The 12,936-nt window shown below is 44.2% G+C and overlaps 1 protein-coding gene across 4 annotated transcripts in view; it reads left to right on the forward strand.

The window, feature by feature from the left end:
* The window catches only part of PTPN11 (protein tyrosine phosphatase non-receptor type 11), a 103,974-nt gene that overhangs the window by 74,966 nt on the left and 16,072 nt on the right, over nucleotides 1-12,936 (forward strand). For 2 of the 4 annotated variants that reach the window (XM_009004697.5, XM_017976390.4), the window contains exons 11-13: nucleotides 4,783-4,949; nucleotides 6,744-6,811; nucleotides 7,321-7,472. In XM_009004697.5, the coding sequence (XP_009002945.1) occupies nucleotides 4,783-4,949; nucleotides 6,744-6,811; nucleotides 7,321-7,472 (387 nt within the window). The remainder of the gene's footprint in view (nucleotides 1-4,782; nucleotides 4,950-6,743; nucleotides 6,812-7,320; nucleotides 7,473-12,936) is intronic. The other 2 variants (XM_002753025.5, XM_035257699.3) reach the window with 1 other exon arrangement.

The raw sequence follows: 12,936 nt of genomic DNA on the forward strand, positions 1-12,936 counted from the left end.
TGTAGTAATTCAGGGTCTTGCAGTTACTCATGTTTGCATACATTCGTGCTTTCGCTCACTCATTGATTCAGTAGCCATTTATTGGGTTCCTTCTATGTGCCAGGTACAGTTTAGGCAGTACTGTTACACTGTGAACAAGGCAGGTGGTGTTCCTGCCCTTATCGAGCCTAGAGAGATGGAAGATTTAAAAACAAGTAACTGGCCAGGCGCTGAGGCTTATGCTTGTAATCCCAGCACTTTGGGAGGCTTGAGCCTTCCAGGTGGATCGCTTGAGCCCAGGAGTTCAAGACCAGCCCTGGGTGGGAGATTGGAATGGGGTGACCTGAGTGGTTGCAAGGCCTGTTAGGAGGCCTCTGCAGGAGCCAAGGTTGATGGCCTCCTCTCCAAGTATCCACAGACTTCAGCAGTTGTTCTTTTTTGTTCCTTCCTTTGGAAAGGAATATTATGTAAAATGGCAGAATAAACTGGAAGAGAAGCAGTGGATGTGAGAAGTGCTGGGGGTGAAGTCTGCAGGGCGTGAGGATTGTTTGGCCTTTGGAGGAGGAAGAGGGATTCAAGACACAATGTAGAGGTTTGAGTCTGAGTGGACAGTGGTGCTGTGGCAGACACCACAAAAGCTGGAGGGAGAACTGATGTGGGCAGTGATTTGTTTTCTTCTGGACGTGTTCAGCTGGGCATCTGAACAGTCATGTGGACATTCATCTATTCATTCAGAGATGTTTGTTTAATGACCTCTTGGTTCCTGACACCATGCTGCTTGCTGGAGATAGAGCTGGGGAACAAAACAGATGGAGTCCCTGCACTCCCAAGTGTACCCTGTACTGGCCAGTAATCTACCAGCCCAGTAATCGCACATATAAATATATCATTACAAACCGTAATCAAGGCTAGAAAGAAAAAATGCAGGAGTTTAGGGTTCATTTAGAGGGGGAAAGGACTTTTTTTAAACAGAACCTTGCTCTGTCACTCAGACTAGAATGTGCTGGTGCAGTCACGGCTCACTGCAGCCTCAACTTCCTAAGCTGAAGTGATCCTCTCGCCCCAGCCTCCCATGTAGCTGGCGACTACAGCTTGTGCCACCATGCCCACCCAAGTTTCAAATTTTTTGTAGAGATGGGTGTCTCATTATATTGTCCAGGCAGGTCTTGAACTCCTGGGGGTAAGTGATTCTCCTACCACAAGTAGCCTCCCAAAGTGCTGGGATTATAGGCATGAGTCAGTGCACCTGGCCAAAGGAAAGGAGGTTTTTTTTTTTTTTTTTTTTTGAGATGGAATTTCGCTCTGTCACTCAGGCTGGAGTACAGTGGCATGATCTTGTCTTTCTGCAACCTCTGCCTCCCGAGTTCCAGTGATTATCCTGCCTCAGCATCCTGAGTAGCTGGGATTACAGGCGTGTGTCACCATGCCTAGCTTATTTTTGTATATTTAGTAAGGATGGGGTTTCACCATGTTGGTCATGCTGGTCTCGAACTCCTGACCTTGTGATCTGCCTGCCTCGGCCTCCCAAAGTGCTGGGATTACAGGCATGAACCACTGCGCCCAGTGCGCCCAGCTGGAAGGGAGGTTCTTAAGGCATAGGAAACAATGTATTTGAGTTGGCAAAGGAGGTTGGGGGAGGTTATCCTAAGTATAGTAAGCAGCCATAGTTGGATTTAAGCTTTTAAGAGATTCCCCTCCACCCTGTAGAGACTGGAGCGAGGAAAAGTGGGTCTAGGGATAGGACTGATTAGGAGGTACTGCAGTTGTCAGAGTGAAAGATGATAGGGCTTGAACTAGGCCAGTGGCAGGGGTGCCAGAAAGAAGAGGACCCAGTAGAGCTAACTGGAGGCAGTTAGCCTGGCAGGGATTTAATGATGGAGTGTACCAAGGGCGAGGCTGGCATGCAGGATGACTGGTGGTTTTCTAGCCTGAGAAGGCAGGGTGAAGGGCAGTGGACTTGAGGAAGCTGGAAGGATCAGCAGGGACCTCTTTGTGGACACACTAAGTTTGAGATGCCTTGGACACATTGAAATGGAGCTGTCAGGGAGGCAAGGGTGGAGGTGGGATGAGGAGGAGAGGTGGGACGCGTTGTGGATGGAGTTTTTGCTTGATGGAGGCACATTTTTTCCTGTGGCAATGAAGGGCAAGAGGAGAAGGTGGCCACAGATGCCAGTAGGTGAGCTAAGAGCGATTATTTTCCCTATCCTCTCCGAAGCTTGAGGCAAGGCCATCAACAGACAGTCAAAGGGAATAAGAAGAGATATTTGAATATTTGAAGAAAGGGAGAAAAGAATGAAATCATAATTGTGTAGCAGAGCAAGAAGTCCAGAAATTTTTGTGCTGTGCCAAGTGCCCAGCTGAGGTGGTGAACATGAAAATATACTGATATCCACCACCTGGTTTTTCTCCAAGGACACTTGGCTCCTAGGGCACAAAACAGAGAGTATGTGGTTCGCCCAGGCCTGGGATTTGCATAGGTGCAGTGGATGGAGAGGTCAGGAAGTGGAGGCACACGGTAGAAAGTGACTGTCCCCACAGCATGGGGACTCCTGGCTGGATGAGGGGGACAGGGGCAGGAGGAGACAGGTGGAAAGTGGAGGGAGGGCTCAGTGATCTGGAGGCTACCGGAAGTGACAGAGAGACTAGAAGGAGCTGGGAGCCAGTGTAGTTGTGGCCCAGGGTGGGATGTTTGGATTTCTGATGTCAGAGAGGGTGCAGTCCTACTGATGATGGGGAGGGGCAGAGGCTGAAGCTATGGTAGAGATTGTGAGAGGAACTGGAACAATGTAGCTGTCAAGTAGAAATGGGGGACTGAACGCCGTGGGTTATGCCTGTGATCCCAGCACTTTGGGAGGCTGAGCCAAGAGGATCACGTTAGCTCAGGAGTTCAGGGTTGCAGTGAGCTGCGATTGTGCCACTGCACCCCAGCCTTGGCAACAGAGTGAGATTCTGTCTCTTATAAAAAAGAAGAGGGCTGGGCGTGGTGGCTCAAGCCTGTAATCCCAGCACTTTGGGAGGCCGAGGCAGTGGATCACGAGGTCAACAGATCGAGACCATCCTGGTCAACATGGTGAAACCTCGTCTCTACTAAAAATACAAAAAAAAAAATTAGCTGGGCATGGTGGCGCATGCCTGTAATCCCAGCTACTCAGGAGGCTGAGCCAGGAGAATTGCCTGAACCCAGGAGGCGGAGGTTGCAGTGAGCCGAGATTGCGCCATTGCACTCCAGCTTGGGTAACAAGAGTGAAACTCCATCTCAAAAAAAAAAAAAAAAAAAAAGAAGAAGAAGAAGAGGAAGAAAGAAAAAAGTAAAAAGTGTCCTATTAAATCCCTTTTAAAAATGACACTTAAGGCTGGGCAAAGTGGCTCATGCCTGTAATCCCTGCACTTTGAGAGGCCAAGGCTGGCAGATCACTTGAGGTCAGGAGTACAAGACCAGCCTGGCCAACATGGCAAAACCCTGTCTCTACTGAAAATAGAAAAATTAGCTGGATGTAGTAGCACACGCCTGTAATCCCAGCTACTTTGGAGTCTGAGGCACAAGAATCTCTTGAACCCAGGAAGTGGAGGTTACAGTGAGCTAAGGCCACTGCACACCAGCCTGGATGACAGAGTGAGACTTTGTCTCAAAAAAAAAAGTTACTTAGCTTAGATTGTCTCCACACATACAGGAAGAAGATATAGCAATGAATTGTGCTGCTACAGTTATGTAATCTGGTTAAACCCAGAAACATGATACTTTTCGGTCTTCTGTAGCCTTGGTGCTATTGTTTATCTTTATTAATTATTTTTATCCTCAAAATAGCTGCAATGTGCTGAGTCTCCTAGTGTTTGCTGGGCAGAGGCTGACTGTTGCAGCAAGCTCATTGAGTCCTTACAATTGCATTTTGAGAGAGAGAGAGATTATTATTCCTACTTCACAAGGGAAGAAATTGAGGTTTAGACATATCCAAGGGCCACATGACTGTGAGTGCCTGGAATTGGAGCCTAAATCTAGTCATCTGATGGCAAAGCCTGTTTTCTTATCTTCTTTGCATTAAATACAAGTTTAATATAGAACAATACTGGCTAGGCTTGGTGGCTCAGCACTTTGGGAGGCTGAGGCAGGCAGATCACCTGAGGTCAGGAGTTCGAGATCAGCCTTGCCAACATGGCAAAACCCCATCTCTACTAAAAATACAAAAATTAGCTGGGTGTGGTGGCACATGCCTGTAATTCCAGTTACTTGGGAGGCTGAGGCAGGAGAATCGCTTGAACCCAGGAGGTGGAGGTTGCAGTGAGCCAAGATGGCACCACTGCACTCCAGCCTGAGCGATAGAGCAAGACTGTCTTGGAAAAAAAAAAAAAGTGTGTGTTTATATGGTGGGGAAGGTTGGGTATGAAAAGATGACCAAGAGGAATGAATGTCTTAAGCGAATGGCTGTTTCCTCATCTGCTTTCTCCCCTGCTGGGAGGAGAGACCTGGGTCCCTAGAGGTCTCAGTTACCTCCAGAGCTGAACACCACAGGGATACAGAGGAACAGGGATGTTACCTGTCACTGATGATTCAGAGAGATGATTCAGGGTGTAGTTACCTGAAAGAATGAATTGCCATGCCAGACACCTTGGTTCTTACGACAGAGGCAAAGGTTGCCTCCAGGATTGCCCAAATTGAGACAAGTTCTGGGAACCTCATGAAGAGGACCTTTCAGTGGAACATGGGGAGATTCTCTTCTTCATTGGCTCACAGTGGATTTAGGAAAGCTAAGAACTGGATGATTCCTCGACCTCTTGATTTATTTAATTCTTTTCTGGTTTTTCTTGGCTCTACTCCAGGGGAATACGGAGAGAACGGTCTGGCAATACCACTTTCGGACCTGGCCGGACCACGGAGTGCCCAGCGACCCTGGGGGTGTGCTGGACTTCCTGGAGGAGGTGCACCATAAGCAGGAGAGCATCATGGATGCAGGGCCAGTCGTGGTGCACTGCAGGTGACAGCCCCTGCCGCCCCTCTATGCCACAGCCTGTCCCTGTCTCCTAGCACCAAGGGCTTGCTTTTACCTACCCACCACCCCCCAGCTCTTTAACTGTAGGAAGAATTTAATACCTGTTTGAGGCATAGAGCACCTGCACTGAGGGACATTTAGATCCCAAGGTGTATTTCTTCTAGATCCCACAGCACTGCCATTGGCTGTGGGCATTGCAACATGCTCAGTTAAAACTGCAAGGACTAAGTCAGCATTCTCTCTGAGACCACTAGAAGTTGTGCATTAAACAACTTCATCCTGGCTCTGCAGATTCTCCTCATTCTTTGTGTTGTTTGCTCTGTAGGTGTTGACTGCTGTGTAGATATTGAGGTGGTGGGGGATGTGGTGGACATAGACCTGATTCTTGAGGATCCCTTAAGTCATTTTTTCTTTTTTTTCTAATATGGTAATTTAGGATTCATCTCTTTGTGATTCTGTTCTCTGTGTGTGTGTGTGTGTGTTTTGTTGTTTGTTTTATGTTTTTTTTGGTGTGTGTCTGTGAGATAGAGTCTTGCTCTGTCGCCCAGGTTAGAGAACAGTGGTGCCATCTTGGCTCACTGCAGCCTCCGCCTCCTGGGTTCAGGCTGTTCTCCTGCCTCAGCCTCCCAGGAAGCTGGGATTACAGGTGCCCGCCACCTTGCCTGGCTAATTTTTGTATTTTAGTAGAGACAGGGTTTGCCGTGTTGGCCAGGCTGGTCTCGAATGCTTGACCTCAGGTGATCCGCCCACCTCTGGCTCCCAAAGTGCTGGGATTACAGGCATGAGCCACCGCGCCCAGTGATTCTGTTCTCTTCTACCATAAATATTTTTTTCCCCTAGCACTATACTTGTTTGCTTTACAAGATTCCAGCCGCTTTCCACCAAGGCCTTTGATGGAAGCTGTGCTCCTCTGTAATGAGACTGTAGGCTGCTGATTTTCCAGATTGGGCTTCATGATTACACGGGGGAACATTGGGTTTCCTAAATCTCATTCATTTATTGGGCAAGTAGATATATGTGAAACTTTTTATTTGTCCAGTTGTTAAAAAGGCTACCATTTATTGAGCCAGTCTCTGAGCCAGTGTTTTTTTGTTTTTAATTTTTTAAATTATTTCTTCTGTTTTAATAACTTAATTTTTTTTAGAAGAGTCTTGCTCTGTGACCCAGTCTGGAGTGCAGTGGCACGATCTCAGCTCACTGCAACCTCTGCCTCTTGGGTTCAAGCAATTCTCATGTCTCAGCCTCCCAAGTAGCTGAGATTACAGGTGCACAACAACATGCCTGGCTAATTTTTGTATTTTTAGTAGAGATGAAATTTTACCATGTTGGCCAGGCTGGTCTCGAACTCCCGGCCTCAAGTGATCCTCCTGCCTTGGCCTCACAGAGTGTTGGGATTTCAGGCGTGATCCACTGCACTGGGCCCTCTTTCAATAACTTTTATGTATATTTTTGTATATGATTGATGTTTGATTCTGTACACCCACCACTCTGTATGGTATGTGCTGTTGTCCCCATTTCACAGATGAGGAAACCGAGTCAGAGAGGTTAAGGGACTTGCCTCAGTCACGTTGTACTGGAGAAGCTGAACTCCAAGAGTAGGTTTGGGCTGACTCCAAGGCCTTATGCTTTTTGTCAACATATTTTCAGACATAAATAGACAATTTTATAAATAACTCCCAAGAATAGACATTGTTTCTGTTAATATTAATGGCTTGGTTTTGAGTCTGAAACCCCCATGAATGATTCCGTTGTCCCTGTTTTTTGTCTTTCTGCCTGCAGTGCTGGAATTGGCCGGACAGGGACGTTCATTGTGATTGATATTCTTATTGACATCATCAGAGAGAAAGGTGGGTCATCTGGAGGGCAAGAAGCAACAGTTTCAGTTTTTAGTTTATGGAAGGAAAGAGCTCATGAAAACAGCCTAGGGAAGGGATGTTGAATGGGAAAAATTTTTCACAAAAATCTGGGCTGAAGACTTCAGCATGTCTGCCTAAGAAGAGAAGTGACACTCTTTGAGCTTTTGGCATAAAATGAAGTCTAGGAGCTGCGGAACCCACTGCCATGGCCTTTTACATACACAGTGGTGGTCTCTATCCAGACACCTGACTTGTTTACAGTATGGGGTGATGTGTTGGAAAGTTAGGAAATCCTGACCTCTGCCATTTTATTATTTATGTAGTCTTCTGGGATCATTGATATCAGTCAGAAGTTCAATGCTGTCGCCGTTGCAACACGTTCAGTTAAAACAGCAAAGACTAAATCAGCGTTCCTTCTGAGACTACTAAAAGTTATGCGTTAAACAAATTCATCCTGGCTCTGCAGTTTCTCTTTATTCTTCATGTTGTTTCCTTCGTAGGTGTTGACTGCGACATTGATGTTCCCAAAACCATCCAGATGGTGCGATCTCAGAGGTCAGGGATGGTCCAGACAGAAGCACAGTACCGATTTATCTATATGGCGGTCCAGCATTATATTGAAACACTACAGCGCAGGATTGAAGAAGAGCAGGTACCAGCCTAAGAGCTGGAATGTGGATTCTCATTCTCTTTCTAGGCCTCTTGGATATGCTTTCCTTTTGAGCAGGAGGACAGGCTGTGATAGTCAACTGTTTTTTTTGGGAATGGGAAACAAACTCCCAACTAAGAGGGCCTCTAGAAACTTATTTATTCCCTACTTCTCATCTCTGATTTTTCATTCCAGAGGAGCTTAGGGAAGGGCACCATTCTATCAGCCTGGCCTGCCAGATCGAAGAGCTGCATGCAGAAAAGTTTTGATGTTCCCAGGCTCATGTGGCAAACATAGAACTCAAAGGCTTGAAGTTTCTAGCTTGTTCCAGCTTTGATCCACGCCGTGTTTATCCTGATTCCATCCCTTAAAACGAATGCCTCACTCTTAATAGCGCATGGCAGTTTGAACCACTAATTTGGTCGAGTTTGAACCACTAATTTGGTCGAGTTGGAAACAGTGAAATTTCAATTTTAATAAGCTGTGCATAATGAAGAGGAATGTGGAATTGGAGCTTTTCCATCTGAAGCTATTCATAACAGGCACAAAGCTGAGTTAATTAGGAATATGCTGATGAAGGAAATGAGGAGAACTGCTCTTTTGGGGGCTGTGCTTATCTCTCCCACCCCTCAAGCCCATTGCCGCTGCAGATGGGGAAGTGTCTAAACATCAGTAACGATTGCCTGCATTACTCTGCTCGTTGCCTTCCAGAGAACTCAGCTTCTCTAAATGGGAACCGAGCTCTTTTCAGAATGGGACCTGCCACCAATATTTGAAAGATTTCTAGTCTAGCAGAATAGCAGCCACATTATCAAAGTGTGGTTGGCCAAAGTAAGGGGTACCTGCTAATTAGTTTAGTAGGTTTTCAGTCCAGGAAGACATATGGGATTGTTTTAGTGTACAGTAGACATTTTCAGAAACAGTGTATGTATAGAAATGTAAAATAATTAAATGACAAATAACAAGCTACCAATTTTGAACTTTCAGTGCTTTAAATCTGAATTTGTATTAAGGGGTATGAAATATGTAGATGGTTACTATAAGTTCTTTTATATGTGTCTTCCATTATACTTAATTTGGCCCAGGAATAGTTAGGCAAAAAGTTGCCCAAAGAGAAGGATTTCCTAATAAATGCAAAGAGAATGTAGCATAATTGCTCCAAGTTGGAGCATGTTCAGGAGTGCCTTTTTTTTTTTTTTTTTTTTTTTTTTTTGGTGAGAGAGGTCTCTCTTTGTTGCCCAGGCTGGAGTGCAGTGGCACAATCATGGCTCACTGCAGCCCCAATCTCCTGGGCTTAAGCGATCCTCCCACCTCAGCCTCCCAAGTAGCTGGGACTGCAGGCATGCGCCACCACACCCAGCTAATTTTCATATTTTTTGTAGTATCAGGGTTTCGCCATGTTGTCCAGGCTGGTCTTAATTGCCTAGGCTCAAGCAACGCTCCTGCCTCAGCCTCTCTGAATAGTTAGTTAGGACTACAAGTTTGTGGCACCATATCCGGCTAGTTTTTTTATCTTTATTTTGTAGAGATGAGGGGTCATTATGTTGCCCAGGCTAGTCTTGAACTCCTGGGCTCAAACAACTCTCACACCTTGGGTTCCCAAAGTGCTGGGATTATAGGTGTGAGCCACTGAGCCCAGTGACCTCTGGGTTTTTAAAAATGTGTAGGCTTTGATTATTTATTTTTTAAAATGAAATCCTGTAGTATATAGTTTTCTGCATTGTGTGGTTCGAATCAATCTGGGAACTGGCTGCCTGGCTGATTGTGGTAAAGTAAGAAGTACTTAATTTAGTAGGAGGTTTAAATGGCAGACATACATTAAACCCACCTGATTTATAAATGAAGCCAAAGAACAAAACTCATTCAGGATATCGGTTCTAAAATACAGTCATTTCTAAAATTATGAAGTGTTCAGGACCTTTGGGAGTGAAAAAATTTGCTAAAGAGGGATCAGCAAAAAAAAGGAATGATGGGTAAAGAGCCATGGGGAAGGAAGAGAAGCAACAGCACAAGGAGGGAAGAATATCAAATCAGATGTGAGAATCCAGGGGAAAGTACAAGCGAAGCAGAGAAGGTTCTCACGTGTTATAAACAGTTCTCTTGCTCTGCTGGTTCCCTGGAGGTAGACTTTTTTCCTAACTTCCAATTACAGTAGTGAAAAAAATCCCTCAAATTTGCAAAAGCAGTCTGTGGAATTTTCTTTACCCAGCTTTCCTGACTGTTAACATTTTAGCACACTTAACTTTATCATTCATTTATTCTCTCTGTTTAAAATTTTTAAAAAACGTAAATTTTACAAAGTGAAATGTTTGTTGGTTACAAACATTTATACCTCTTTGTCTCTAAATAACATTTCATTTTAAAAAGTAAATAATCTAAGCCTACACATTCTAAACTGTGTATATTTTCTAAAAATAAGGATATCCTTTTACATAACAGTGTTACAATTATTTGATACAATGATCAAAATCAGGAAACTAACATTGATATAATATTATTATCTATCTAACCTACAGACCATATTCAAATTTTGCCAGTTTGTCCTCCTAGTATCTTTCATGGGTCCAGGGTCACACAGTGGATTTAGTTTTTTTTTTGAGACAGGGTCTCAGTCTGTTTTTTGAGACAGGGTCTCAGTCTGTTGTCCAGGCTGGAGTGCAGTGCTGTAATTTTGGCTCCCAGCAGTCTTGACCTCTTTGGGCTCAGAGGATCCTCCCACCTCAGCCTCCTGAGTAGCTGGGACCACAGGCGTGCACCGCCATGCCTGGTTAATTTTTATGTTTTCCGTAGAGATGGAGTTTCACTGTGTTGCCCCAGTTGGCCTTGACCTCCTGGGCTCAAGTGACCCTCCCACCTTGGCCTCCCAAAGTGCTGGGATTATAGGTGTGAGCCACCACACTTGGCCAGTTATGAGTATGTTTAGTCTCTTTAATCTGGAACGGTTTTTCAGTCATTCTTTATTTTTCATGACCTGGATGTTTTTGAAGAGTTTAGGCCAGCTGTTTAGTAGAATGCTTCTCAATTGGGATTTGTCCAATGTTTTCTCTTGACTATATTCCAGTCTTGCATTTTTGGCCAGACTTTCAAAGAACTGTCGTTGTAGTCTTCTTAATACAGCACATCAGGTGCACACTGTTGATCCGATTCATTACTACTGGTGTTGACTTTGATCACTCGAATAATGTGGCGTCTGTCAAATTTGTCTACCATGAAGTTACTGTTTTTCCCTTTTAAGTTAATATCTTGCCCATAAAGTTTATTCTCTCAGCTTAAAATTTTAAAAAGTGAAATGTTTGTTGGTTACAAACATTTATACCCCTTTGTCTCTAAATCAAAATTAAAAAAAATATTTTTCCCTTTTAAGTTAATATCTTGTAGATAGATCCTGGAGACTGTGTAAATTACCTACTTCTCATAATACTTTTTGCCTACTAATTTTATATTCATTGATTAAATTCTTGACTAAAAAAAATTATTACTGTAGTATTTGCCAAATGGCAATGTTTTATTTCCATCATTACCTTTCCCCCAGCTTTTAAAAGTGTAAGTGACAAAGAAAAATTATGTATAAAGTGTACCACATGCTATTTTGATATATGTATACTTTGTGAAATGGTTATCACAATTGAGTTAAATAATGCATCCAACATCTCAGTTACTTTTTTTTTTTCTTCGAGATGGAGTCTTGCTCTGTCACCCAGGTGACATGAGCATGCAGTGGCATGATCTCAGCTCACTACAACCTTCACCTCCCAGGTTCTCCTGCCTCAGCCTCCCCAGTAGCTGGGATTATAAGTGCGCACCACCATGCCTGGCTAATATTTGTATTTTTATTAGAGATGAGGTTTCACCACATTTGCCTTGAACTCCTGACCTCAAATGATCCACCCTCCTTGGCTTTCCAAAGTGCTGGGATTACATGTGTAAGCCATCGCACCTGGCAACTCTTAGTAAATTTTAAATGTATATTACATTTTTTTTTTTTTGAGGTAGAGTCTCACTTTGTCACCCAGGCTGGAATGCAGTGGCACGATCTTGGCTCACTGCAACCTCTTCCTCCTGGGTTCAGGTGATTCTTCCAGCTCAGCCTCCCCAGTAGCTAATTGCTGTATTTTCAGTAGAGCTGGGGTTTCACCATGTTAGCCAGGCTGATCTCAAACTCCTGACCTCAGGTGATCCGCCTGCCTTGGCCTCCCAAAGTGCTGGGATTACGGTCATGAACCACCATGCCCAGCCACATTACATTATTATTATTATTCATTTATTTTTTTTTCTGAGACAGTTTCGCTCTTACACCCAGGCCGGAGTGCAATGGTGTGATCTTGGCTCACTGCAACCTCCACTTGCCAGGCTCAAGGGGTTCTCCTGCCTCAACCTCCTGAGTAGCTGGGATTACAGGTGCCCGCCACCATGCCCAGATACTTGTTGTATTTATTTTTTATTATTTTTAATTTTTAAAATATATATATATATTTTTTTCTAAGATGGGGTTTCACCATGTTGGTCAGGCTGGTCTTGAACTCCCGACCTCAGGTGATCCGCCCGCCTTGGCCTCCAAAGTGCTTGTATTACAGGTGTGAGCCACCACGCCCGGCCACTTGTATTTTTAGTAGAGGCAGGGTTTTACCATTTTGACCAGGCTGGTCTCAAACTCTTGACCTCAGGCAGTCCACCCACCTTGGCCTTCCAAAGTGCTAGGATTACAGCATTACATTATTATTAACTATAATCACCATGCTATATATTAGATCTCCAAAATATATTCATCTTATATAACTTCAAGTTTGTACCTTTTCACTAACATCTCCCTGTTTCCCCACCCCCAACCTCTGGTAATCACTGCTTTAATTTCAGTGTTTATGAGTTTGACTGGTTTAGATTCTACATATAAATGAGATCAGGCAGTGATGCTAAGATCACTTAGCATAATGTCACCTATGTTGTTGCAAATGATAGGATTTTCTTCTTTTAAAAAATAATATTCATTCTGGGCACAGTTGCTCATGCCTGTAATCCCAGCACTTTGGGAGGCCGAGGAGGGTGGATCACTTGAGGTCAGGAGTTTGAGACTGGCCTGGCCAACATGGTGAAACCCCATCTCTACTAAATATATACAAAATTAGCCAGGTATGGTGGCACATGCCTGTGATCCCAACTACTTGGGAGGCTGAGGCAGGAGGATCACTTGAACCCAGGAGACAGGGGTTGCAGTGAGCTGAGATCGTGCCACTGCACTCCAGTCTGGATGTTGATGTTGTCCCACTTGTTTATTTTTACTTTTGTTTCCTGTGCTTTTGGTATCAAATCCAAAAAACCATTGCCATGGCCGTTGTCATGATGCTTTCCTCATATGCTTTCTTCTAGAACTTTTTAGGTTCATCATTCCCTTTTCAATTTTTAGTTGGAAGCCTGTTATAAGGAAGGGCTTCCTTTCTCCCTCATTTATTTTTCCATGTATATCAGAATG

Source organism: Callithrix jacchus, chromosome 9 (genome assembly GCF_049354715.1).
Source record: "Callithrix jacchus isolate 240 chromosome 9, calJac240_pri, whole genome shotgun sequence".
NCBI classification, from domain to species: Eukaryota; Metazoa; Chordata; class Mammalia; order Primates; family Cebidae; genus Callithrix; species Callithrix jacchus.